Source organism: Magnolia sinica, chromosome 9, assembly GCF_029962835.1.
Source record: "Magnolia sinica isolate HGM2019 chromosome 9, MsV1, whole genome shotgun sequence".
Classification (NCBI taxonomy): domain Eukaryota; kingdom Viridiplantae; phylum Streptophyta; class Magnoliopsida; order Magnoliales; family Magnoliaceae; genus Magnolia; species Magnolia sinica.
Window position 1 is genome coordinate 13,947,062 of NC_080581.1, and position 27,024 is coordinate 13,974,085.

The 27,024-nt window shown below is 41.4% G+C and overlaps 2 protein-coding genes across 4 annotated transcripts; one reads left to right on the forward strand and one right to left on the reverse strand.

The window, feature by feature from the left end:
* The first annotated feature begins 1,220 nt into the window (after positions 1-1,220).
* Positions 1,221-10,614, forward strand: LOC131256947 (protein FAR1-RELATED SEQUENCE 5-like). 3 transcript variants are annotated; one of them, XM_058258064.1, is made up of 6 exons: positions 1,221-1,334; positions 2,770-5,168; positions 5,320-5,391; positions 7,920-8,241; positions 8,416-8,471; positions 10,268-10,614. In XM_058258064.1, the coding sequence occupies exon 2, from the start codon at positions 3,337-3,339 to the stop codon at positions 4,759-4,761; it is 1,425 nt and encodes a 474-aa protein (XP_058114047.1). In that variant the 5' UTR covers positions 1,221-1,334; positions 2,770-3,336; the 3' UTR covers positions 4,762-5,168; positions 5,320-5,391; positions 7,920-8,241; positions 8,416-8,471; positions 10,268-10,614. The 3 variants fall into 3 exon arrangements, with proteins under 3 accessions (XP_058114047.1, XP_058114046.1, XP_058114049.1); XM_058258063.1 differs by lacking the exons at positions 8,416-8,471; positions 10,268-10,614 and having other exon boundaries at positions 7,920-8,363; XM_058258066.1 differs by lacking the exons at positions 8,416-8,471; positions 10,268-10,614 and having other exon boundaries at positions 8,069-8,363.
* A 5,124-nt stretch (positions 10,615-15,738) lies between these two features.
* On the reverse strand, positions 15,739-25,717 carry LOC131256948 (uncharacterized). The gene is made up of 2 exons (XM_058258067.1): positions 25,403-25,717; positions 15,739-16,147 (listed from the first exon to the last, which is right to left on the reverse strand). Exons 1-2 carry the CDS (start codon positions 25,548-25,550, stop codon positions 16,050-16,052), a joined length of 246 nt encoding a protein of 81 aa, XP_058114050.1. The 5' UTR covers positions 25,551-25,717; the 3' UTR covers positions 15,739-16,049.
* Between the last annotated feature and the right edge of the window lie 1,307 nt (positions 25,718-27,024).

Sequence of the window (27,024 nt, forward strand, 5' to 3'; positions counted from 1 at the left end):
CTAAATTAGGATTCACGGTTTGGATCGTTTAATCTGAGTTAATCGTATTCCACATGTACAGTTTTGTATTGCCTGTGTATCAACCATCACCTGCTCCCAGAGTATCAGAGATGATCCATAGGCCGGTGCGGATTGGCCGGTGGCCCGAACGCCACCCTGCTGTGGCGCGGGTTAGGAAGGGAAGCGAATTGGGCGCTGTGGGGGCCTACCATGATGTATGTGTTTTATATCCACACCGTCCATCTGTTTTTCCAGATGGTTTTAGGGCATTAGCCCAAAAAAGAAACAGATCTGAATCTCAAGTGGACCAAACCACAGGAAACAGTGGGGAGAATGATACCCACCGTTGAAACGTTCCTAGGTCCCACCGTAATGTTTATTTTCCATCCAACCTGTTGATAAGGCCACAAAGAACTGGATGAAGGGAAAAAAACAAAAAAAAACAAAAATCAGATTGATATAAAACTTTTGTGGCCCCCAAAAGCAATTTTTAATGGTGGTCGTTCAATCACCACTCTTTCCCGTGGTGTGGTCTACTTGAGATTTTTATCTGCTTCAGTTTTGGTCTTATTCCCTAAAATTATCTGGAAAAAGGGATGGACGGCTTGGATAAAACATATACATCACGGTGGGGCCCACAATGCCCAACACCAACTAGCTGGGTGGTGTTGGGGTCACCATCCAATCCGCCTCCCCACGGCTACCCGTCGTACTCTGAGACCGGTTCCAAAAGAGGAATCATATGATACACGGCTGGTGCATATGCACAGAACACGTGTTTCATTTTTTGACAATTGGGCCCACATTTTACAGAAATCTAGACCACTCATCTCTTTACTCCAATTGTTGATGGAGTATAAAAAAAAAATATTCCAGATGAAAAGAGTCCAAAAAGCAATATCATCGTCCTTATTCAGTCGATTGTGGACCGCTGTCATATCTCTTCTCAGCCGTTAATCTATATCATAAAAAAAGAACAACTGAAATCGTATAATAGAGAAAAATTTTAAGATATACTTCATTAGAGATGAGATACAACAAATCAATGGTTTGGATTACATAAAAATGGGTCCCACTTGTCAGAAATGAAAATTCTTATGTGGGACCACGTACCGTATATAAATCATCTTAAAAGGCTTTACAATTTTCCGTTTCCAGTTTTGCCCTTGAAAATACTGGATATTTCGAGGGCAAAACAGCCGCGAAAAAAATGGGTCGTAGGGTGGGTTGCGTACGACCAGTTGTAGGTGATTGGTTCTTCCCTAACCTGCACCTTCTCTCTCTCTCTGTCAAATGATCCGTCGTCAGTGAGAAAGAGAAGAAGAAAATTACAGGTTTGCCCTTCTTTGAGAGATCTCGTATTCATTGCATACGTGGAAGGATCCGGGCCGTGTACCAGGTGGGTACCGTACGGCCCGCTCGTCAGATGGGCCGTGCGTGTGCATTGGATTACCGAACGTCGAATTGCAACCAAGCAGCCGGGGCCCACCTCGGTTTTGCGATCAGGCGCACCTGATTATCGGTCTGGATTTCACACACGCGTGCAATTCGCACGTAAGGTTTACGCTTTTCGCAGGTGGGGCCCACGTTGATGCGATTGCGGGCACTGATGTGCTGGGTCCCACATAATTCGATGTGCTGGATTTTATTTTATTTTATTTTATTTTTAGTTGACTCTTTCTTACCATCTATCTGCAGGTTATAAATTGGATGGTAGGATTGTCCTGAGGAGGCGTTTTCTGGGGGCATGATTCCTCCAACGTGGTCCCCATCAGACCCTGGATGAGGTTTTTTCATCATACATTTAATGGTCCCAATTGATGGATGGATTGGATGGTCCACTCTTGTGGCACATTGCAGTAGTAGCCCACAAATGTATGGCAAAAATGGATGGTTGGATTACTGATTAACGATCGTCGGTTGTTCTTCTTCCCGATCGTCCATTTTTCTATATGTGTGGCCCACCACTGAATATGGACTGTTCAGTGTGTCAAATTGTGCAAGGGTCCATCCACAGCCCAAAATACTACTCATCTGGATCATCCAACCATCAGCCCCTTCTCCAATATGACCAAGTCGGCCCCATGATGGAATGCTCGCGAGCATTGGTGATTAGCTCAAATTAGTGTTCATTGTTTGTCAAATGTATGCTTCTTCATTCCCACACCCAAATTAGTTGCCGCTTTAGTTCACGCTTCGTGCTAATATAATCTAGACCATTAATATATCCTTAAAGAAATCTAGATCATTAATATGTTGGGGCACATCCTTAACAGACTATACTAAACATCACCCAAATTGGACTAGGTTAACCCCTACAATGGTCATCTTTGCGGTTCACAGTTGAATTTGGACTCTGGTGATAACTTGGTATGATCCATCCACTGTTTGATTGAGATATATGAGGCCCATTTTCCACTTGTGAAGACTAATCTTCCAACTGAAGACATGTTTAATGGATGGGATTAAACAGTTGGCACAATACTTGTTCATATTAGCTTTTGGATTGTTTGAATTCTCCATATGAAGTAATTCATATCCTTGAGTTGTTTGTTTTGTACAGTTCTTGAGCAGATACTTGAATTGCCTTATTCTATTACATAAAATTCATCTAATCTTCAAGAACTCTATTCTAAATATAAAATCTTTCAGTAATTTTCACGTCGAATGAGAATAACGAAACTGGTCTCGAATCCTTTTTTTTTAAAGGGCAAATGTCAACTAAAACAAATCAATGAGCGTTGATGTCTTTTCTCAAATCTTGTTTAGGTAGCTCACTTCGACCATGGAATATGGCAGCGACGAGGGTGGAATAGCAAAGGAATTAACCTCATCTTCCATGGAAAACCGCATTCAATCAGTTCAAAGTTTGGAATGCACAGAATCTATACAATCCATGTCAATAGAAGAATCCGTAGGCCCTTTTTTGTGTATTGAATCTATCACATCCATATGCCATGCTACGGCACCATTCATCAGGGAACCTGAATTGGAGTTCATACCGAATGTACCCGAAGCTAGTAAACCATTTGTTGGGAGGGAATTCATATCAGAGGAAGCCGCCACGGAGTTGTATCATACATATGCTAAGATATGTGGCTTTAACGTACGTCTTAATCAAAGAAAAAGATCAGAGAAGTTGAAGATAGTAGTATTCCGATCATTTTGTTGTTCCAAAGAGGGGAAACGAGAAAGGAAGTTTTTGGAGAATACAAATCGTAAGAGAGCTCCCAAACCGATCACTAGAGTTGGTTGTCGGTGGAACTTGCAGTTAAAAGACTAGGTGAAAACAGATGGGTCGTAACGAAGTTTGTTGAGAAACATTCTCACGAATTAATGACCGCTATTAAATCTCATATTCTCCCATCAAACAAGAATCCCCCAGATGAAGATGTTATCTTTTTGGAGGGTCTAAGAGAAGTAGGAGGGGATTCAGCTAATGCTTTAGATTTCATGATGAATGAATCTGTTGGGCCTTCTAATATTGGGTCCTTGGATGGAGATTCAAGGAGTACACTTCGGGAAAAACGGCTCGCAACTTACGGGAAGGACATTGGTGTTGTTTACAATTACTTCAAGCAAGCTGCAAGTGATGGCCCGTCTTTCTTCTATGAAATGCAAATAGATGACGAGGCTCGTGTAACGGCTTGTTTTTGGGTGGATGGTGGTTCAAAATTAGATTATCGTGCTTTTGGTGATGTAATTTTTTTCGACAACACCTACAAGGCCGATCTGTTCGACATGCCATTCACTCCCTTCATGGGAGTGAACCATCACAAGCAGACAATTTTGTTTGGTGCCGCGCTCCTTTTCAGTGAAACCATAGAAGACTTTAAGTGGTTGTTCCGGACATGGCTTAAGGCAATGGGAGGAAAGCATCCGAAAACTGTAGTTACATACCAAGATTCGGCTATTAGAGCAGCGATTGCTGATGTATTCCCTCATACGCAGCACCAGTTTTGCATGTGGCGTGAATTACAGAATGCACCAGCACATTTGGGATATCTTTATCACAAGGGTTCAAAATTTAAACGTGACTTCGACCAATGCGTACACCAAACTGAGACAGTTGATGAGTTTGAAAGACTATGGGCAAGTACGGTTAAAGAATATAAGCTCGAAAATGTTGATTGGCTTCATCAGATATATGATATTCGTCACATGTGGGTTCCTGCTTATGTGAGAAATATCTTCTTTGCCGGAATGTCAACTACCAGAAGTAATGAAAGTGTCAGAGCTATGTTTGATGGGCACTTGAACCCTTATTCGACACTCATGGGGTTTGTATTGGGTTATCAGAAAGCCTTAGAAAATCGAAGACGTGACGAATTGGCTGCGAATGATAAAAATTCGTATGGCTCACCCTTAGTAAGAACTCCCTTTGATATAGAGAAAGGGCTAATACAAGTTTATACAAATGAAGTACTCAAGGATGTTATAGAAGAACTATTTCAAAGCCCGTTATACAATGCAAATTTGGTTGATAAAAGGAATATACCTAGCACGTTTGAGGTCACCCACATGAGCAAAAAAGAAAAAGTGCACATCGTGGCATACAATGAAAACGAGCGAAAAATATCATGCAGTTGTCATCTTTTTGAGTTTCAAGGGATTGTTTGCAGACACTCGTTTGCTGTCTTCAGAATATTGGGAATTGACAAGATGCCAGAACACTACATATCGAAGAGGTGGACGCGGCGTGCAAAGGCGGGCTTGTTGATACGCTTAACTCTCATTATGAATATGACAGCGAAATCTTGAAGTTCTTGCATGATAATGAGATTGGCCATTGTTTGAAAAGGCTGTCACATGAAGGTCTCAAGTCAAAACAAAAATTTGCATATGCGACAGAGCACATCAGAAAGCTGGTTGAAGAACTTGAAGAAATTGAAGAAGAAGATGCTACAAGTGTGGGGCAGAATGAAATTTCGATGGAGCAAGTTGGTACGAGCGGCGAGCATGGGCATGTGTGTCTAGGGGTTGGTTTGGATGGTGGAAGTGGCTTAGCATTATCTTCGACTGATGTCGTGTTGTGGGATCCAAATGCTGTAAGAAACAAGGGCCGCAGTGCAAACAAAAGATTCAAATCTGATAAGGAGCTCACTTTCAGTGGTAGGGATAAGGGCAGAGGAAGTGGTCCTGGAAGGGGCGTTGATGCTCCAAATTAGGTAACTCTCCTTTCATATTCGGTTTTAAATTTAAAATATTTAGTATGTTTATTGTTTCCACTAATGGTAGTAATGGGAATTTTCCATCAATATTCCCCGAATGCATGCAAATCTAACAGATGTACATGTGTTTCTTTTTTTTAATGTGTAGGCTCAAATTACACATGTGGACCGAAAGAGCCCCAAAATGCATAAGGTCACAGATTCATATATCCGCATACAAGTAAGCACATTTCTGTTTCAACATACTCCCTTTAATGATATTCGATTAGAAATGCATCGTTTTCTTTCTTTTTCTTTTTTCTTTTCCTTTTTCTTTTTCTTTTTTTTTTTTCCTTTTTTTTTCTTTTTACTCATTTCATGTATTCTAGTTGTTATCTCAATATTTGATATTAATGTGTGCACTTAATTGCAATCGCTGCCCTCCATTTTATGAGGCAAACATTGGACTATTATCCTAAATATACACACTTGAAATTGGGAGGGTTATCCCCAAGTAGGATCATGGATGAGTCTCAGAGGCATGCAAATTGCAAAAGACAAGTCATCATCATGTGGCTAGCATTGATCAAATGAATTGACAAGGGAACCCTGATTTAGGTACATCACAATGTGAGCGCCGTCACTGCTACACCTTGAGATCTGATCCCCAACAGGTGTCTGTTTAGTAACTTGTCATGCTGTCCCATCTTTTCCCACCAATAGCATGCAAACGGTAGGCCCCACCATGAAAATCACCTGGAAGAAAAATCAGGCTGGTACGGATGCTCTACACGAGTGGCATGTTGGGTGGAGGGATGGGACGGCATGACAAGTTACCTGTAGGTTAGATTATCAGTTCTTTTTCCCCTGGGACTTATAAGAAAACAATTAAAGAAAGGTCAATTTCACCAACGCTTGTCGTGAGTGCAGAGATGCATCTTTTGGGGGGGGTGTTTGGATGAAGAATCCAAAACGTCTATATGGAAAATTAATATATAATCGTCAGGGAACAAAAGGCCATGGATTCCAATCTTCCTTCCATTATTTGTTTCAGATTTCGGTTTTGCATTGAATTCCATGTCTAGTCACCTTGAACTGTCATTTCGTCTCCTCTGCCTTGGAAATTGATTTAACACTTTTCTTGGTAACATGGTTGTCCATGGTCAAATTGTAGAATTTTCAAGGGGAAATCAAGCTCAGAAAACATAGCTACAAGGAAGATTTTTGGGATGATTATCAATTGGGGAAAGGCAAACAAAAGAATGAGAAACATTCTGAATGATTTGGCTTGTTCTTATGTCGACGCAATTCTATCATGTGGATAGAAGGATTCACGAGCGATAGAGAGTTGGAGAAGCCCCCTTGTTGGCTTCTTTAAACTGAACTTTGATTGGTGCTACTGGCCTTGTTGAGATCAGCAGGCATCATTCAAAACGACCAGGGTGTTTTGCTGGTTGATTCTCCAGGCCAGTAGGTGGGCGAGACTCTAATTATGCAGAAGTTGTTGCACTTCTTCAAGGGATGAAATTATCTGTAACGCTCAACCTCACCCTAATTATTATTGAGGGTGACTTGAAGAATGCGATCAGGTAGGTCACCATGGGCTGCAGCCCATGAAAGATTACCAGTCTGATTGATGAGGCGATTGATTCATGTGACCTGATACAGGGTCCTTTTCCATGGGCACCATGAAGCAAATTGGGAGGTGGGATTGTTTGGCAAAAGAAGGGGCTGTTTGGGACAATTTGTAATTGACAGTAGGCAAGGGATGCATGTTGTATGGGGATAATTGAGAGTCCGGCTAGCTTTCCGCCTGACCAAAGGTTGATGTTTTTTCCATTTTTTCTTCTCTTTCTAATTAAATTTCCTTAGCTATTGATTCAAAAAGAAGAAGAAGAAGAAGAAGAAGCCCACAGATTTTGAGGAAAAACTAGAAAATGGGTTTTCCAAGTTCCCAAACACCCACTTGGATGAAAAATACATGAGTTTTCTCCAGATGATTCTTATTTTGCATGGTGCAAACCAAGATCCTTCATCTTGTTCTTGCTATCTACTTCCTCTTTAAGTGTAAACAGTAGTAGATGTGCAATTTAGATTATCATTACGTACTCTTACCACACAAGCCTAGGCATTGTAGCATTGGTTTGCCCATTGGCCCTTACAAGGATTTGATCACCTTAATCACTTCAAAGCACTCTATATCTTCCAGCTTGACTTGAACTGCATTAACTGCTTAAGTTGAAATTGTGCTTCATCTGCCCTTAGGGAGGAGTACAGTGGACCTTTTCTTCTGTTGTATTCCATAAGGAGGTTTGCTAAGTCCACACTTGTATGGCCCTGCCCATCTACCTGCCAGTGGATGTGCAAATGTAGCAAACGTATGCAAGACATGAGTGGTACATCAGGTGGACAACAACGTATAGATACTTTAACCGAAATATCAGACCTACTCACTCATCAGATGGGCCAGTGTAATGGAGAAAACGAGCCTGTTTTTTTCCAGCCGTTCACTTGCTTCATACAGTGTAGCCCACCAGATAAGTAAACATGCCAGATTTTTGGGCAAGATAATCTGCGCAACGTGGCCCAACAGATGTACTGCTTGGATGTCATACGGTATGCCTTTTAATATGTGCACTGGAGTCTAGACGGACAGGAGCTGTACAGGCAAGTGGGCTTGGCAAAACTCTCCATATAAGCCATTTCATGGTTACATAGATTATTGATGGCTTCATCTCATGAAACTCATTTCCTCTACTCTCCTTGTAGGTACTTTTCCAATAGATGCTCTTCTTCAATGATCTTTGCTTCTTACCAGTTGAATGTTCTGGAGTGGTCGACATGGAACTTTGTATGGGGTTGTTCTCATGTTTGATATGATTTGTTGATGGTTGACATGGAATTTTGGATTCTGTTAGGGGGCGGCTCTTGTGTTTGGTATTGTTCGACGGCTGACATGGGATTTTGAGTTATGTTACTGGGTTGTGCTTGTATGTATCTTGTATTTAATCATTGAAGACAGACATGGAGTTTTGGCATTTGGGATGGGAATGTGCTTCTAATGTGATCTGAAGCTCAAATTTTCTACTTGGTTAGTGTTCCTTTGAGCTTAGGTTGTCTTACACGTAAGGCATGCTTGTAACCTTTTATTCAGGTTGTATGATAAATTATTGATAATGTAATTAATGGTTGTTGCAACTCCATTCCTCAGCATTCCATGCCTATTCCAGTATTATTATTATTTTTGGTATTGTATGTTTTGCAGTACTGGTTGAGATCTGTTTTCATGGGGCTTTCGTTGCAGTGCAATTGAATTATCAGGTGGGTTTTCCATGTTTCCAAAACACCCGCATTGGATTTTTTTTAAAATGTGTTTTCTCTAGGCAATTCTCATTTTGCATGGTGCAAACTGAAATCCTTTGTTCTTGCTAAACTAGTTACTCTTCCAACTGTAGAGGTAGTAAACAACTGATGTAGGTTATCCTCGCATACTCTTGACTCTACTAGCAGAAGCATTGGCATTGTAGCATTAGTTGTGCTGATTGGCCCTTATAAATGAGGATTTGATCCCCACTCCACATCTTCCAGCTTAAATTGCATTTGCTACTTGTGCTAAAAGTGAGCTTCATCCACACCTTGGGAGGAGCACACTTAATGCAGGGGCATTTTCACACCAGACTCGAGTGGGGTGGCCTGTGGGATGCGGGGGCGCACTCGGGGTGAGTGGCTCATGTCCTAACCCATGGAATGTGGGGCCTAAGCTATGAGATAAAGGGATTAATTTGCCATGCTCTATCAGTTCAAGCTTTTAGAGCAAGTGATGAATTGTGCTACATCAACATTAGTAAAGCTGCAATTTGGGTTCGGGTCTACATCAACATTAGTAAAGCTGCAATTTGGGTTCAGGATGACCCGAACCCAATTGACTCAACCAAAGTTTGGGTCAGGTTGGGTCGGATTGTCAAGGACCTCAGGTTGGGTTCAGGTTGGAAAACACCGGCATGATTAGGTTATGTCAGGTTGGGAATAATCACTTGTTTTTGGGTCGGGCTGAGTCAAATAGGATTGGGTTGGGATGAGTATAGAGGACTTCGGGTTGGGTTCGGGTTGAATTTCAATTGGGTCGGGCATGGGTTGACACTCAACCCAACCCTACCCTCCCAAGTTGCTTCCTACACACCAAACATTTTCTCTTGTGTTATTCCATTAAGGAGGTTTGCTAAACCCATGGGCATTTATAGCCCTACTATCTATGCGCAAGTGGATGTACAAATATAGAAAACGTGTACAAGATCTGAGTGGTTCATCTGATGGACAACAATTTACGGATATTTTGACCCAAATATCACCCCTCCCCACTCATCAGATGCACAGAGAAAACAAGTCTCTTTTAGCTTTTCATTTGTTTTATACACTGGCCCACCTGATAAATAAACATGCCACATTTTCATGCCAGACAATCTACAGTAGCCCAACCGATGCACTGCTCGGATGTCGCACGGTATGTCATTTTAACATTTGCGCTAGTATGTAGATGGACAGGAAACTCATTGATTGCAATCAACCTATGTAATAGGCTACTAGATAGCAGTTGATTGTAATCGACCTACGCAATAGTCTATTACATTGTGCCTTTTAACATTTGCGCTAGTATGTAGATGGACAGGAAACTCATTGATTGCAATCAACCTATGTAATAGGCTATTAGATAGCAGTTGATTGTAATCGACCTACGCAATAGTCTATTACATTGTGCCTGTGGGAGTTTTATGCTCTCATTGCCGGTCCCGGCGCGGATAAAGGAGGGTTGCATGAGGTTGGCAGGCAGGCAGTGTCGACCTTATGCGATAACTTCTAACATGAATCCCGACAATATGATAGAGTGAAATCGTGGGAAAGGGATTCATGTAGCCAATGCCAGTTAGTGTGAGAAGGCTTAGATGATGATGATGATGTGTAGACAGACAGGAGCTGTATATCCATGTGGGCGTAGCAAAACTCTCCATTGAGAGCCATTGCATTGTTGCATATTGAAATTTCATTCCCTCTACATGCCTCTTGTTGTAGGTACTTTCTTCAATACATGCTCTTTTCTGATGGTCTTTATTTCCTGCCAGTTGAATGTTTTGTTTGAGCAGCAGACATGGAATTTTGATTTCTGCTGTGGGTCTGCTTTCATGTTTGATATGATCTATCGATGGTTGAGTTGGAGTTTTGAATTCTGTTACTGGGTACCTTTTGATGGCGGAGGAGGGATTCTGAATTCATCTACAGGATTGCGCTTGTATCTTGTATATAATCATTGATGACAGACATGGATTTTTTGTATATGGGACCTGATCTAATGTGATTTGGAGCTCAAAAGTATTCTAAGGTTAGGTTGTCTTGCACTCAATTAAGGCATGCTTGTAACCTTTATTTTCAGGGCTGTTGTATGATAATGCGATTGCTGGTTGTGATGCAGGTACCGATTGAGATCTTTTACCGTCAGGCTCGCACCCCAAAAGATCGGTGGTTGAACTATCCCAGGCCTGCTGATTGATCCAAGTTTGGCCAGTTGAATGTGGACTAATGCAGCGAAAACGCAACGGTCAGATATGGCAAAAGCTGTTGCTTTCAAGCTATAGGGGCCCTTGCATGGTGGGACACCAGATGAATGGATGGCCAGTGCAGTGAAAATCATTCATATGTTGGGCCCCATGGTGGATGGGAGATGCTGCCAAAATCTTCCCCATTTGATGATCCTTTAGGCTGGATTAAATGTGGAATGTTGATTATATTTTTTCATTTGCAGACCTGTATGAGGATGGACAGTTTTACCATAGTTCAATTTAAAAACCAGGTTGGGCTAACTTAAAAGACTCAACTCCAAAACCCGGTTTACTAGTAACTCAGCTCAAAATCTCATGGAGTTGAGTTGATTCGGCTGAGTTAGAGTCAACCCAGATTACCAGTAACTCAGCTCCATCGGGTCGAATTGATTCCGCTGAGTTAAAGAGTCCACCGAGTTTTCAAACTGTGGTATTACCATTCAGACAAAAAAAAAAGAAAAAAAAGATAGGGTGTACATCGAGTCGAACCGGCTTGGCTCGGTCCTCGAGCCTAACTGGCCAGCTCGGCTCGGTTTGGTCAGCAGCTCGGGCCGAGTTCACCATTGAGGCATTTCCTCAAACGCCTACAGTGCACCTTCAAAATTCCTGGACTGCACCTTCTAAACAATGCAAAAAACAGAGTTGCTACAGCAGAGCTCTTGAACACAACAATACTCAACTTCTCCACTATCATTTCACTGCAGAAAATGAGATTACAGCATGTATATATAGAGATTTCAGGTATATATGAGATTACAGCAGGTATATATAAAGATTTCAGAGTTTGAAGAATCTGAATAGCTTGAGTGATCCACACCCACCATCATCACAGGTGGGCCACCATTGTAGAAACCATTTTCAGATGATGTGCATCCCAACCTACTTGACTCGAACACAACATTCCATCAGATGCAGCCCAACCCAGGTACTCGACTTGAACACTTCGTTGAGTCATTTTATCAAACACTTGGTGACCAACATTAATGGCAAAGTAACCGAGTCACCAAAACTGGTTCAATCCAACTTCGATTTGAGCTGGATTCAATCTGGATTCGATCCGAGTCGAGTCGAGCTGGCCTGCTCGAACTCGGCTCGAACTCATTTTCGAGCTCAAAAAATCAGCTTGATTCGGCTTGAACTTAGCTTCGAATCGAGCTTTTTCGAGTCAAGTTGAGCGAGCTAACCGAGCTAGCTCAGTATCAACAATCCTGATTTTACCAAACAATTCCTCAACTAATTGAAATGCCTAAATAAGTACTTTTTTTAGTGGAAAATGAATGAAGTGCCCACTTGTTCTTTTTTATTTTTGGAGAAAGTGAAGTTCACCATTGTCATCATGGACCCACCATATGAACAGCTTAAATTGTCATATCATCATGGGCCCAACAGATGAACAACTTAAATTGCCAAATGTGGGCTCTAACTCCATCGTTCTCGCCGAGCATCCCATACTATCCGTATGATTCAGCTCCAAAGATTTCAGAACAAGCTACTTTTAAATCTCTGCTGCATATGTTACCTGCACCATTGCATGGACAAGAGGAACCTGTGCATAAGAGCTGAGCCGCACATCGGTTAACCCCACCGGTTGATGCCATGTCTTGAAAATCAAGTTGATGTGATCACCAAGCATTTCACATGTGTACAAAATAAATAAAAGATTAATAGAAATAAAATGACAGCCCAAATTCTATGAACCATGGCCCACTTGATGATCAGATCAGCAGAATTTAAGCTTGAACATGCTTTCTAGCAATCAGAATCATATGACTATTGTGTCACAGCATCCTCATGGGCCCACTAGGGGATGGTTCAGATCTCACCTGGTAACCGTCTCTTGGACAGCTGTTCATAGACAAAACCAAACCCTCGGTATTGAAACAAGGGTTTTGTGGCCTGTTTGGAAACCCACCCAAGATGGACAGTTTCAAAATCACTCAAACAAAATAGACCCTAAAAAACCAACTTGAATGGATGAAAACGTTGGTTTTGCAGGAAAATGTTCTTTGCAGTTGTGGCCAAACAGGCCCTAAGAATATCCTAAGTTCCTAAGCATTGTTTTTCAGTTGGCCCATTTGATATGGACCGTTCCTCTTCAACCGTGTTCGCCATCCATCTACGGATAGCTGATAAGATGGATAGCATAGTCCACACACATTGCCTTGTCTGAAAAATAATAAAATATATCAAAGGAACGTCAAGGCCATCCAGAGGGATTTTTGGAGGACCTACTAAACTGGCCGCTAAAAAAACTCCGACAATGGGTCTACAAAACAATGGAAAAAAATCTGTTTGCCATTGTGATTCTTGGTGAACATCTCAGCCACAGCAGGTCCCACCAGATGAACGGTGTTGATCACATAAATGCATGCCGAATGCTTAAAATAAAATGGCTTCTTTCTTTGATATGTTTTACTACTTGTGGGGCACATGAGAAGCTGTTGCAAAACACTTTGATGGTCACGCTCAGTATTTTAAAACACAGCCTGGAATGGACGGTCGGATCAAACCGACCACCACAAGTGGCCAGGTTCGATGGCGGATAACTGTTTGTAGAAAAAGCTGCAACTAGATCGACAGAAAGCTCAAACACATCCACCAGAAAATCAAACTAGAAATTAAGAGCCATATTTCAAAAACTCGACTCGAAATGCAGCTTGGTGGGGTTTGAGTCGAGAACATTAGTAGTATCTACAACTAGATATTTAATAATTAAGACATGATAAATATAACAATAGATATTTGAGGTTAATATAGGTAGAAAATTGGTCAAATTCCTCAAAAAAACACACAACTAGTTGGTATTGATGCCTGCACTTGAACTGGAGCCATGTATTTGAATCTCAATCCCAGCATTTTTTTTTTCTTTTTTTTCTTTATTTCTTATTAAAAAGCCCACCAACCATCGACTCGGTCCAGGTCTCGTCGAGTTGACTGAGTTGGTGAGTCAACTCAACGAGTTTTGCCAAGTTAGAAGCAAGCCAAGCTTGCCAGCAAGTTCCACAGTGACACAAGCGTTTCAACAAGAGGTCATGGGTTCGAGTACCCATTGTGGTGAAATCCCACTATGGTGTGAGTGTGTGCGTGAAAACAAGAAAAAAATAAAATAAAATTACATAGTGACATGGGGCTCAGAATCTCACCGAGTCAAGCCTACTCAGCTGAGTTTCAAGTCAAGTCACCAAGTTTTAGAACTATGGTTACAGCAGATTATGTTAATTCCTTCTACTTGTGTGATTTACGCTAAGCACATTTCTGGGTCAAAAATCAAATTAGACCAACACGGGTGTAATTGGTTCGACCGAACCGCCCACAAGAATGGGTCGAAGTCCAGTCCAGTTTTAAAATATTGAGCCATTTGCCAACCATTCATTTTTCTACCTTGTTTTCCAACTGAATTGGGAAATCAAAAGGAAAGGAAAGGAAAAGAAACCACGACTCCAATAGAGGTCTGCTAGTGCTACCACACACCAGTATGCAGGGCTACACGTGCCAACCTAACACGTGTATGACATCTCTACCATGTATCTGCTGGGAACCACCATGATATTTATGGTGTGGCCAAAAAGGTAGCCCCATCAACCAAGGTATTCCGTATCGGTATGTTCGACTTCGGGAAGAGAACGGTCGGAAAGAGCCATAAGGGTCACCACCATTAACGATATACGTATTGGCCGTAATGGCCGATACGGGAGCGTAACGACCATTACGACACCCATAACGGCTGAAAATTTTCTTTTACCTAAAAAATTCTGAAAAAAAAAAAAATTTAGAAAATCCGGAATAATGTAAATGTTTCAAATATGTATTCATTTTCTGTTTTGGATATGTTCATGGTGGTGTAACGGTCCACTCTTTGGTGAGAGTGTTATATCGAGCTATCTAGTGAACTTGTGAACGTAATTATATCTCTAATGTTTACACATCACAATCAATCACTAGAACTAGGAATAATAAAAGAGGCATGAATACTACTTTTTCATTATTTTTTAAGGCCGTGGGAGCTTTTATTCGCTCAAATTACTTCAATTTACAATTTTAATCTTAAGAAATAGTAAGAGTGGTTGAAATCTATTATAAAATGATATAAGAAAGTTTTTGTATTGAGAAAAGTGAAAAAATTGAGAAAATTGGATTTAAATAGAAATAAAAAAAGTTGGTTGTTTTTCGACCATTACAGGAGTAATGGTCATTATGCCTCGTAACGGCCTTTACGGCCATTTTAACAACCAATATGGTCCCAAAAAACCAATTGCCCCGTTTCACCCCCATATCGTGTAACAGTCAATGCCATCGTTACCTATATGTATTAGCATTTACGGGTGTATCATAATAGATACCGAACACCTTGCCGTCAACTGTCAAAATGGGCCGCATGCAAACAAAAAAAATGAAAACAATGAGCGGTTCGCATTTCCCTCTTTGATACTATCCCTTGTTTCATTCATGTGCAGTCCACCTGGAGACTGACCTGATTTTTGGCCATATGATCTAGGCAGTGTTTCCCACTAGCACAAAACATAGATGTCATGCGCACACACCAGGCTGGCATTGGTAGGATCCAGGTAGAGGTGTGGGAAACCTCAGCTGTACTTTGCAAGTTCATGATGGCATGACCCTGCTTTGATTAGTAATGAATTTCCAGAGATCTTTTACCCATTTCAAAAATGATTAAATCACGATGATCACAACACTTTTTGGGAGCTGAGACCAAAAAAAAAAGGAAAATGAAGTGCAGTTTGGATGCCTTTTCACCGGAATTTGAGTTTCTAAAGCATGTTTGTTTAGTGAGAATACCATGGAAAAGAATACAAATTCCCCTATGACAGTTCTTCCCAACTCGAGAAGCCTAAAAAGGAGGGATAAATCTTAATTAACAAAAAAAAAAAACTGTTAATTATAGGTACACAGTTACAAGATTAATTATAGGTACACAGTTACAAGAGAGCTCTTGCTATTAATCTGTTGACCTTTTAACAATTCCATGGAAAACAACATTCCAAACCAAACAACGAAATTGCTCTAAGATTTCTCGGTCATAAAAGACAGCTCTCACTGTTTGACTGTTGACCTTTCAACATTTTCATAGAAAACAACACTCAAAACCAGACAACGTAATTATTGTTGGATTCCACGGTTTACGTTTCACAGGGAATTAACAGGGGTTTCCATGTCCACATTTTGGATTCTCTCGTATCATCCACCACAAAGGATATGAGTCTTGGTTGCGCCAAAGACATGATTATAAATAAAAGAAACCTATACCTTCCATGGAAGGGTCAAAATCCGTGACTTCAAAAGAAGCTCCCTAGGATCCTTTAACGGAGGATGGGCTTGAAGAAAGCCTTTCGCTCCGTGCTCTGTCAGCTTTTTCCATGTAATCTTGATGAGACCTTTGCTTTGTTCCTACAAAAGAAAGGATTATTGATGGAGATGAAAAAAGCGCGGAGACAGAGAACTTCACAAGTGTTTATACAGTGCTCGGCTGATAGTTTGTACAGTATGCTCGAGTTTTCAGTTTGTCTAAATGGCTCTCATTGTCCAGTGTTCCATGCCAGTTAGTATAATTGCTCCCACTGATGGTCCATGAACCAAAAATCCACCAAATAGGAAGGACCCTATCCATTGAATCTCTGGCCATGTTTTGATTGAATGTGGACCACCCCCATAACTCCCATCCATCTGTTTGCTGGAAAAATGTTGAAGGGTTGGGATCTTCCTGTCAGCGAGAGTTTTGATGCATGTCCCATCTGAAGTTTTTCCATTCATATAACTGGTTTAACCATGTACTTCCTTGATTCACATCTTCCCAAGCCTTGAGAATGTTACAAACAATGCATGACATTATAGATCAGGTTTTCTTTAATGAAATACGGAACCTGAATCCTTCACTGATCAAGTCTACCCCTTGGACACTTACAAGCAATCTCCACAAGGAATTCAACACACTAACAACACAGATTTGCATGACCAAAAAACATGTGCTACTTGTAAATTGCAATTTAATTTGGAAAGAGTACAGACGTTTGAGAATGAAATTTGTATTTTGAAGAGATTAAAGAACTTCAATAATGAAAATTTGTATAAATCCACATCCACAGGCCAAAAGCTTCAATCTGAAGATGCCAGTGAAGATGGAATGGTCTCTTTACAAGCTAATCCTACAGTAGCTTTGCATTGGATCTGTCCTCATTGTTAATATATCATATTATCGGGTTACCTAAAGAGAATCCGATTAAATCCCCCATCTGACCTGATTATTAGTCAGGCCTAATCTAAGGGACCTGACCTGACCCAACCAACCCAATTATTAAATGGATCCAATTTTAGGATCCAGAATTAGGTTGGGCATCTCGGGCACCCCTTGATAGCCCTAATTGGTGGGAAAGAAAAACAAAACAAATAGAACTATGCTTAATTCATTAGGCTCTTCACACAACAAGCTTTCCCTCAAGGCCCATTCGGTAGCAGGAAAAGTTCAATCATGGACAGCCCATTTAGGTCAAGCTCGTCCAGGTCTTGTCTGGCCAGGTGTGGTCTTGGACTAGTTACGCTGGTGTTGTTTGTCAAGCACGTAGAACTAGGAAGAATTATTTGGCAAATGTGGTGCATGTGCACAATGAAAACTAGGCATATATAGCATGTGTGCAGTGCTTGAAAATGTTTGGAGATTAGCAATGCACATAGGGTGCTTGAAGATGTACAGTAGGACATGTGGCACATGTGGGGTGCTTGACAATGTACGAGGCACATGTGTTGCATGCACAACATGGCATATGTGGCAATTGCAGCATGTAAAGGGCATAAAAGGTTGAATTTGGCATACTTGAGGCACTTGAAGATAGACGGTAGCACTTGTAGCATATCAGCATGTAGCATGTGTGGCACTTGTGGCACATGTATGACAGGATAATGGTCCACTATGCACCATAACATGGATTGGCTAGTCCGTACTTCGGAACAAGGAAGCCTTCCAACAGTTGAAAAAAGGATTAGTAACTTCTGTTTTTGGGATTATGTGGGGACAAGTAGCACACAAACCATCGACAAGAGACTTGTCCCTGACCAGCGAATCAGAGACTTAACTTTTGTTGCTACCAAACAGTTCCTTAAGGATACATCCTGAAATTGGAACACATCAAAGGAACTCCTTAATGCATAGGTTGGCCCCATTACTCCCTGACTCCTGACTGCACTTTTTTGGTGAAATTGCATTTCAAGGCATTATGCCCATGACGTTCCACTAATTCAACTTGGTCAAAGGTTTGGGGAATGGTGGCACCAGACAAGGCGGAGGCATTTATGCGGATGGTCACTAAAATTCTTATGGTGGACTATTAAAAAACAAAACTGACTTGTGCATGACCTAATATATGTATGATGTACAAGGGAAATGCAGAATCAGTGGATCACCCCTTCATTGGGTGTTAAGTTACAAGGATGATTTGGTCTTAGCTTTTTTCACTTATTTTAAAGTTAGTTGGCTCTCTCCAATCCCCATCTTTGAAATTATTGAAGAATGGACAAACAATCCATTCAAGGCAAGGTAAAGGCTTTTGGAGGATTTTGTCCGTGCCTATAACAAACCCCATTTCTCATTCTTGCCCCATTAAACCACTCTTCTCCCCACTTGGCATTCCCTCCTTTTTATCTACTTTTTTGCTTTTGCTCATTCCCTCCTTTTCTTCTGTGATCACCAACATTAAAGTGTCCCTTACCACCTGTAGTACCTCTTTGGAATTTGGATATTTTCCGTGGTTTCCTTTGTCTGAGCTCCTTTGTGAGTCGAAAGGGTGCATTAAAAGAGAGAAGCTTGAATGTATAAGCATTTCAAATTGATACCCTTGGGTAGCTGGAAGCTCAATGTAGGCGGTAGTTCGACGGGATACCTTGGAGAGCCAAGTATTGGATGGGAGATTAGAGATGAGCCAGGTGCCATTGTTCTTTGTTCTCAGGTCCAGTACTACTAGGCGATGCCAGGTTATATTATTGGACACATTTTTAGCAAGGCAGAGGGGTGGTGCCGCTCTTAAAGGGAGGAAACCCTGGAAACTTTCTCCTTGCTGGCCTATGGACTACTGGGGGGAAATGAATGATAGATGCTACCACAACCAGCGTCAATCATCGGATGTAGTTTTTATTAGGCAGAGTTGGCCGTTTTGTTTCGAGCAGCCTCTATCGATGCCCTTGCTAACTGTGCAACTAGCCTCTGCATCTGTTTGGTTGTAATGTTTGTCTATTCTTTGGCTTAGATTTTTCATCTTTGCCTTTATTAATAAAATGGTTACATTTCAATTATTAAGAAAAAATTAATTTTAAAAAAAAAAAACAATTAGGACTATTAGCAGCAAGACTTCTTGTCAATTCATCAGCTCCAAGATACTCTCATGGGATTAGAGCTTCAGGGTCTTTAGTTTTACCTTTCCTTTTTTCCCTTTTTTTCTTTTTTTTTTTTCTAAAAAAAAAAATACCAAAAGGAGGATCAATCACCTCATCCATCTGAATTTTGGTTTAGCATTGTCTTTAGCAAGAAAGATTTTTACGTGTACCAATCAAATTGAGGGGGAAATTTTATAGGACAACTATAAGACCAGCCATGCTTTATTGGAAAAAAAAAATGTTGCATGGATAAGGAACAACATCTTCACAGGATGAGCATGGCTGAAATTAGGATATTGAGATGGATGAGTGGCAAGATGGGGAAAGATAGTATTAGAAATGACTGCATGCGAGAGAATTTAGAAGTAGCACCAATACTTAAATGAGTTGACAGAAGGTAGACTTAGATGGATTGGTCATGTGCAAAGGAGACCAATAACTGCACCAATTAGGAATGAGCTGGTTCAAGTTGAAGGCTCTAAATGGCAAGGGGAAGACCCAAAAGGACACGAGTGGACGTAGAAGAAAGTACTTCATGGTAGGGCTTAAAGTCGGGCGGGTTCAACCCGACCGACCCATGACCGACCCGACATTGGGTTGGGCTTGGGCAGGATGTATCGGGTTCGGTCTCGGGCTTGGGCTATACAAACACCAACCCGATAAAACTTGGGTCAGGCTTGGGTTGCCCGACCTGACCCAACCCGAACCCGATCAATATAAAGTTCCTTACAAATTATAATTGAGTGCGGATAGTCTATGTTGAAGGCACAGGAAATTCCAATGCCATTAGGTTTCATTGGTCCACGTCATTTCCGATGACTCAAGCTAACAAGATACGTTGGATTTCTCTCTCCTAAATAGATTGCGTACTACACAACGCGACTTTTAAAGGAATAGTTGTCCAACATTTTAGCTTGTTTGTTTTTAAAAAAAAAAAATGAACTTCTTTACGATAAATAACTACATATATAATTAATAAAATTATGGGTACAAAAAATAAGATGTGTATTGAAAATATAATAGACTAATGTAATAACGAAAATATTAGCATATATCTACCCGACTAACCCAACCAAACCGACCGAGCCCGCTTGGGTTGGCCTTGGGTTGAGAATTCCCAACCCGAGGTTGGGTTGGATTGGGTTAGGGTTGAGGTATAGGAACCTTGGGTTGGGCTAGGGTTGAACACCAACCCGCCCGACTTTCTGCCCTACTTGATGACCTATGATTTAACTGAGCATGTGGTCCTGATAAGGTGGAATGGCAGAATAGGATTCGTGTAGCAACCCCAATTAGTTGGGTTCCAACATCACAACAATAGACGGATTCATGTGGATGTTTAGCCAGGAGCCTCCATTTATGGTTCCAAAGGAACATGGGTGAAAGTAAAGGATGATAGGTTCTTGCTTAAGTCAAACAATTCCTCTATACTATTGAAAGAAACAAATTAGAAATGAGAGAGCTGCAGTATTGTCACTTCAATTTTTTTAATGGAGACTTTAATTAAAGCAATTGAATTGTCCTCGCATCAGATTGTCCGTAAAAAATGGACGGTCACAGGGAATCTAAAAGTAGCATCAATAGCCCGAATTGGGTTAGGGCCATGTTTTTTGCTAACAGTTCATTCTGGACATACCCATTACTACTGGCACCACAAAGTGAAAGATGTTATTCATCATAATGTCTTATGCTGATTTCTACATGGTTTGGATAATATTTCAAAAATCCGAGAACTGTCTCAACTCGATGTCCACTAGAAGAATTGACCAACTCTACATTTGACTCTTTAGTTAATGATGAAATTAAAATATTTAAAATAGTTATCTTCAGATAAAATATATAAAACGGCTAAAATTAACAAACCCACAGCTATGGTGCATTGGTTAAAGACGTGCTCTCATAGTGACAGTCAGCTTTCATAACGATAATGGTGAGTTTGAATATCTAACTAGCTTCTTTTAGCCCTTTTTTTTTTCTATTTTGGAATAATAACTGCAAGTTTCCTTTCAAAAAATAATAACTGAAAGTTTATTGGTAGGGGTCACAAAAATTCGTTGATTGTAATCAACCTATGTAATAGACTATTAGATAGCACTCGATTGTAATCAACCTATGTAATAGTCTATTACATTGCGTCTATGGAAGTTTTGAGCTCTCATTGTCAGTCCTAAGCCCGGATAAAGGAGAGTTGTCTTAAGTTGGCAGCCGGTGCCAAACTTATAGCATAACTTCCATCAAGAATCCAAACTGAATGGGATTCATGTAGCCGACCCCAATTAGTTGGTATAAGGCTTAGATGACGATGAAGAGGTCACAAAACAGATTTAGGAGAAAAGAATGGCAAACCAATTTTAGGCATGGTATGCCGTAAAGGCCGTTACGGGGCCGTAACGGTGGCAACCGTTACACGTTACGGGGTCGTAAAGGCCGTAACAGCCGTTATGGAAAAAAATTACCCGTAATTGCCATTAACGGCACGTTACATTCCCTGTAAAGGCCATAATAGCCCCGTAACGGTCTATTATCGGACATATATAGGTTTTTCATACCTTTTAATCAACATTACGGGGCAGATATAGGTTTTTCGAAGGTTTTTTCAATAAATAAAAAATTAAAAAAGAGAGACTGTAACAGCCATTACAGGGCCATAATAGCCATTATGCCCCATATCGTAAAGGTAACGGTGGTGGCCGTTACGGCCATCGTTACCGTTACGGAATACCTTGATTTTGGGTGACCCTCTTGTCACTACCTCCTCCACAAGGGAATCAGCAATTTCATTAGCCTCCCTCCGAATATAAGAAAATGGAAATCCCTATCAGCCACGAGAGATAATTTTAGATATACAAAACATGAATTTCCAACACCCAGCTGCACCAAAGCAAATTTGACAGCATTATGAGAGTTACCCTCAACAACCAGGTTGCACTAGTTTCTTTTAACTTCTACCAGAAGAAAAACAGTTGACTAGGCAAGTGAGTTAGTTTGAGTAACCACAAGTCGATCAAGTCAAGAATCAAGAGCCAACTCAATGTGTATTTCAATTTCAGAGTCTCAGACCAAGTCATACTCAGTAGTGAATTTTCTGGTGACTCGACTCAAAATCACGTAAAGCTAAGTTGACTCATCCGAATTCAAGTCAAGTCGCCATTAGAACTATGGTTTAGACTTCCCAGTGGTTGTATCTTAGTCAAACAAAATATGGAGGGAGGTGGTATGAATTTGGTTGAGGATCAGGTAAACACGTTCCTCAAAATGTCAGGAATTGTAAATTCCTAGGCAAGGGGAGTGGCAGCAAGCTCTCGAAGTAGGAGAGGCATTGTGGGTAAGGTTCCGAAAACTGTGAATATAGCTAATGTACAGCACCATTATTGGTGCAACTATAGTTCTAGGTGATTATAATGTTGCCGGATGCCAGACAAGAGAGCTTGAGGAACACAAGATGATGGGCAACTATAGATTTTCATAATCTAATAACTTGCTAGTGTACTTTTTTCCAGTGGGGGTATTTCCTATTTCTAATTTTCTATAGATTGGGAGTGGTTCCACAAGGTGTTGCAGAGTCCAATCATGCTCCTATTTTGCATTAGGACTAAGTTTGGGAGACCGCTGTCTTGTTATGAATAAGCGTGAATAACCCGAACGACCTTCAAAAGCTTTGTGAAAACTTGATGAGTTCAACGGTAGTGATGGTTTCGATAGAGTTTGGATCAAGGTATTTAAAAAAGAGTTACATAACAGCCATTGCTTTATGATAATACGGTGAGAACCATTACACATTACAGGGCTGTAACGGGCCGTTACAAAAAAAGGTCCATCGCAGCTCGTTATAGGGCCAATACCTTGGTTTGGACACATGTTGTTTCTAAGACTACTTGTAATCTGAATCCCAATAAGAGCAAGTCCAATACTAAGTCCCTTAGATGTGTTCCCAAGTTATTAGTAGGGTCAAAAAGTTTAAAACTTGCAAGTATTATGACCTTCAAAAAGTCAGAAAGTTACAAGTTGTGATGGTTCTGACCCTGACAAACTCAAGAGGTAAGTTTCTATAGATATCACCTTCAATGAAGATTTATCATGTTCCTCTTCTAAAGGGTAAGCTCTCCCAACACAGTCTCCTCAAGTGTACCATTCATGCAAGTTTGTCCAAGTGACAAACGAAGCTATTTGCCCATGGGAAATGATGATGCAATTGATGAATGAGAAAAGACTAATGGAGAACAAATCAACAAAGAAATTGAAGCATAAGTGAGACAAATTGAAGGTACATGCTTAGGTACCGGTGACCAGATATCGGGAATCTTCTCAAGATTTTAGCCATTCACCAATAAAAAACAAAAGAAAAGGGATGGCATTGGGAACGAAAGAGTTCATTGACTTCATGTCCAAGCCCAATCGTCCTCCCACAGGCTTTTGTCTCAATTATTTATTCCACTCATGGACCTTGTTTCTCTTGGAAGATATGCCTAACACAAATTGGAGGAGAGATGTGGTTGAAAAGATGGACACTATGTAACTTGGACATGAACATGTGTTTCAATGTTGGACACAGGCATGAAGCGCCAAAATCAGACACAAAAACCCTTGAAAACCCGAAACAAAGATACATTTTCACAGATCATTGTAATCCTAGCCTCATCATAACTATTTGAGGTTGGCTTTACATCCTATGTTCCTGGGTGCTTAGGAGTGTGGCACACTAAGCGCTTAGTTATGCAACACGCAGAACACATTGACATGCAACGCCCAGAGCGCTGGCAACAGAACATGGCAAGCATCCAAGGTGGTGCAGCTTAGTGCTTGGAGGGTGCAGCTAAGTGTTGCATCGACTGCGTAAGTTGGCTAAGGAATGCAGTGGCATGCCTTCTCCTGTGCTTTCCATGGCAGGCTTAGTAGAGGGAGAGGTGCTCCAGTCCAGTGCTCAGTCTGTAATCCACAATAAAGGTAGGGAGAGCATTCTGTCCATCTTGGATTGCAGACACATGGGGGGTTCATATCGTAGTGGTATGTCGGTGGAAATCCTCGGTTCCCCTCCATCACACAGAATCATTGATGTGGCATGCTCTATCGGTGCACGATGCATGGGTGCATATTGATTGGACCACGTAGGGCATATAGACTCACTGAAACAATCCACGTCCGAAGCATCAGCGTCTATGGACAATATCATGTTGGCAGGCTACAACTAGCTAAAAGCTCAAAGCTATAGCACAACACCCATAACGCTGTGGTTGGATCAGCGCATACCTGCGCTGCAAGGGGTATTACTAGCACCAGTAGCGCTAACACTGCTCTGTTTTAGTGATGACCTGCGTCAGCTCTGTTTTGGGTGGTAGAGGCCTTCACCTTATATTGGCAGCACCATGCTGCCCTATTTCAAGTGTGTCGGCATCCTCGGCATTTTGTACAATGCTACTTGGTGCAGACCTAAGCCTTTGTAGAAGACCCAGAAAGATATTCTTGCGGTCCTCAAACCCCTTTGAAATTGCTACAACACCATGTCAGAAAAATGTTGATATCCCACACTTTGATTAAAATGTTCATAATCCTTGAAAGGGAAGGCCGCCATGAACCATGTCAGTGTTCACAATCTACAATGGTCAAGATTAACCTCCTTGTGAGACGTGTGCCTTAATCTATTTTGAAGGTCAGAGGATGAAGAAAATTTTGGTATGTATGACAATTCATCGTATGGGTTGCGGGCTAAGTTTGGCTGCACAAGTGAATTGAATCATGAAACTAATGCCATTTCCTACTATTGATAAAACCAACATTACATCCCTTCAAATGCATAACCGTTTCGAACCCAAACACCGAATATGGATGCTTTAGAAGGAAATCACAATTTGGTTATCTCCACTTCGTCAGATGAATTATCACAATTCAATCAGATACTGCATCCAAACACTCGCAAACTAGATTAAGGCCATGCATCACAGTTTGGTAGGGTCGCGCCGCCATGGCAATGAGACTTCCAAAAAATCTGGCCTACCCAACTGTCAAATGGACCACCGTATGAATTTGGACGGTTTTGGGTGGTTTTTCATTGTTTTCTATGGTGTGGCCCATCTGATGATTGGATCAGACTGATTTTTTTGGGGGCGGCGGCGTCCGTGGTGGGTTGGCCCTGCTGGATGGGTCGGATGCTATAGATACACGCCGGTGGGCCCCACACGCAGCTACTTGGAAAAGAAAATACTATGATTATTCATGTTGGTAGTGCATCCAAACGCGAATACTGAGTAAAGTGTATCAGAGGGGGAGTACGGAATAGAGTGGTACCTCGAGTCATGAAGTACCAGGGAACACCGAAGACGACGCCGATGATGGCCATTCCAACGAAGACGTGCTTCTTGTCGCCGCTGTACATATAGTACTCCATCCGAGACCTGAAAGTGCTACCAGCATTTCCGGTGCTCTCGCTCCCCATCTCCTCTGCTAGTGTTTTCCTGGCGTCTTCTTTCGCGCGTCGGCGGACTATAGGACTAGGGCAGCGAACTCGGGCTCGATCCCGATGTGCGCGCGTGAGACGTACTCGATACTTCGCGGCGGAAGCAGATTGCCTGCAGCACCCACGCCCGTGAGCGCGGATTGCATACTAAACCCACGAGGACCTAGCTAGAGACGGTCGGTCGCATCGGAGGATCTACGAGGCCCACCTTGATCTATATGTTTTATCCACGCCGTCCATCTATTTTGAAAGATCATTTTATGGCATGATCCCAAAATTGAGATAGATGGAAGACTCAAGTAGACCACAACACATAAAACAGTAGGAATTCAACTCTTACCGTTGAAGACTTCCTAAAGCCCACCTTGACGTTTATTTGCGGAAACGGATTGGCTACTCCCCCTGCCACCAGCTAATGGCTGATGATCGGTGCTCTATAGGCCCAACCATGATGTATGTGTTTCATCCATGCCGTCCATCCATTTTTCCAGATCATTTTATGGTATGAGACTAAAAATGAGGTATATCCAAATCTCAAGTTGATCACATTACAGGAAAAAGTGTTGAATGAGCGTCCATCGTTAGAAACCTTTTTGGGGGCCATAAAAGTTTGGATCAAGCTCATCTATGTTTTTTCGGCCCGATGACCAAATCAATATATTGGATGTCAAATAAACAGTACAGTGGGCATTAGGAGGATTTTAATAGTAGATATCCAGTCACTATTGTTTCCTGTGTATGGTCCACCTGAGATTTATATCCCTCTCATTTTTGGAATCTAAGTCTTAAAATAATCTTTAAAAATGGATGAACGGAATGGATGAAACACATACATCATAGTGGAGCCCACATAGCACTGACCAGGGAAGTAGCCAATCCATTTCCTTTATTTGTCATCCTACCTATTCGTAAGATCACACAGACCTTTATATGAAGGGCCTCACGGAGTTTTCAACGGTATGTTCTAAATCCCTACTGCTTCATGTGGTGTGGTCCCCTTGAGCCCTCGATCTGCCTCTTGTTAGGCTCATGCCCTCAAAAGATACATGTCAAAATAGATGAACCGCATGGATAAAACACATACCTCACAGTGGCCCCTCAAAAGCCTTGACATGACCGTTGGTCTCTATTTAGGTTCACTCTACGGGGCATGAGCTGGAAATTGAAGCATATCAAAAGTGTAAGTGGACCACACCACCCAAATACCATTCAATCCCTTCCAATCCACCCGGCCAAACGGGCCCTCAGGGCCACAGAAATTTTGAAGTTTTCAACGGTGGGCATCATTATCTCTAATGTTTCCTGTGGTGGTGGTGGTGTGTGATCTACGTGGATATGCTTTAATTCTACGCTTCTGCTCTAAAATGAGATGGCAAAATAGATGGACCACACCATGTGGACATCACGGTGGTCACACAGAGTCCTGACACTAGGTATGTGCGTGGATTGCTTA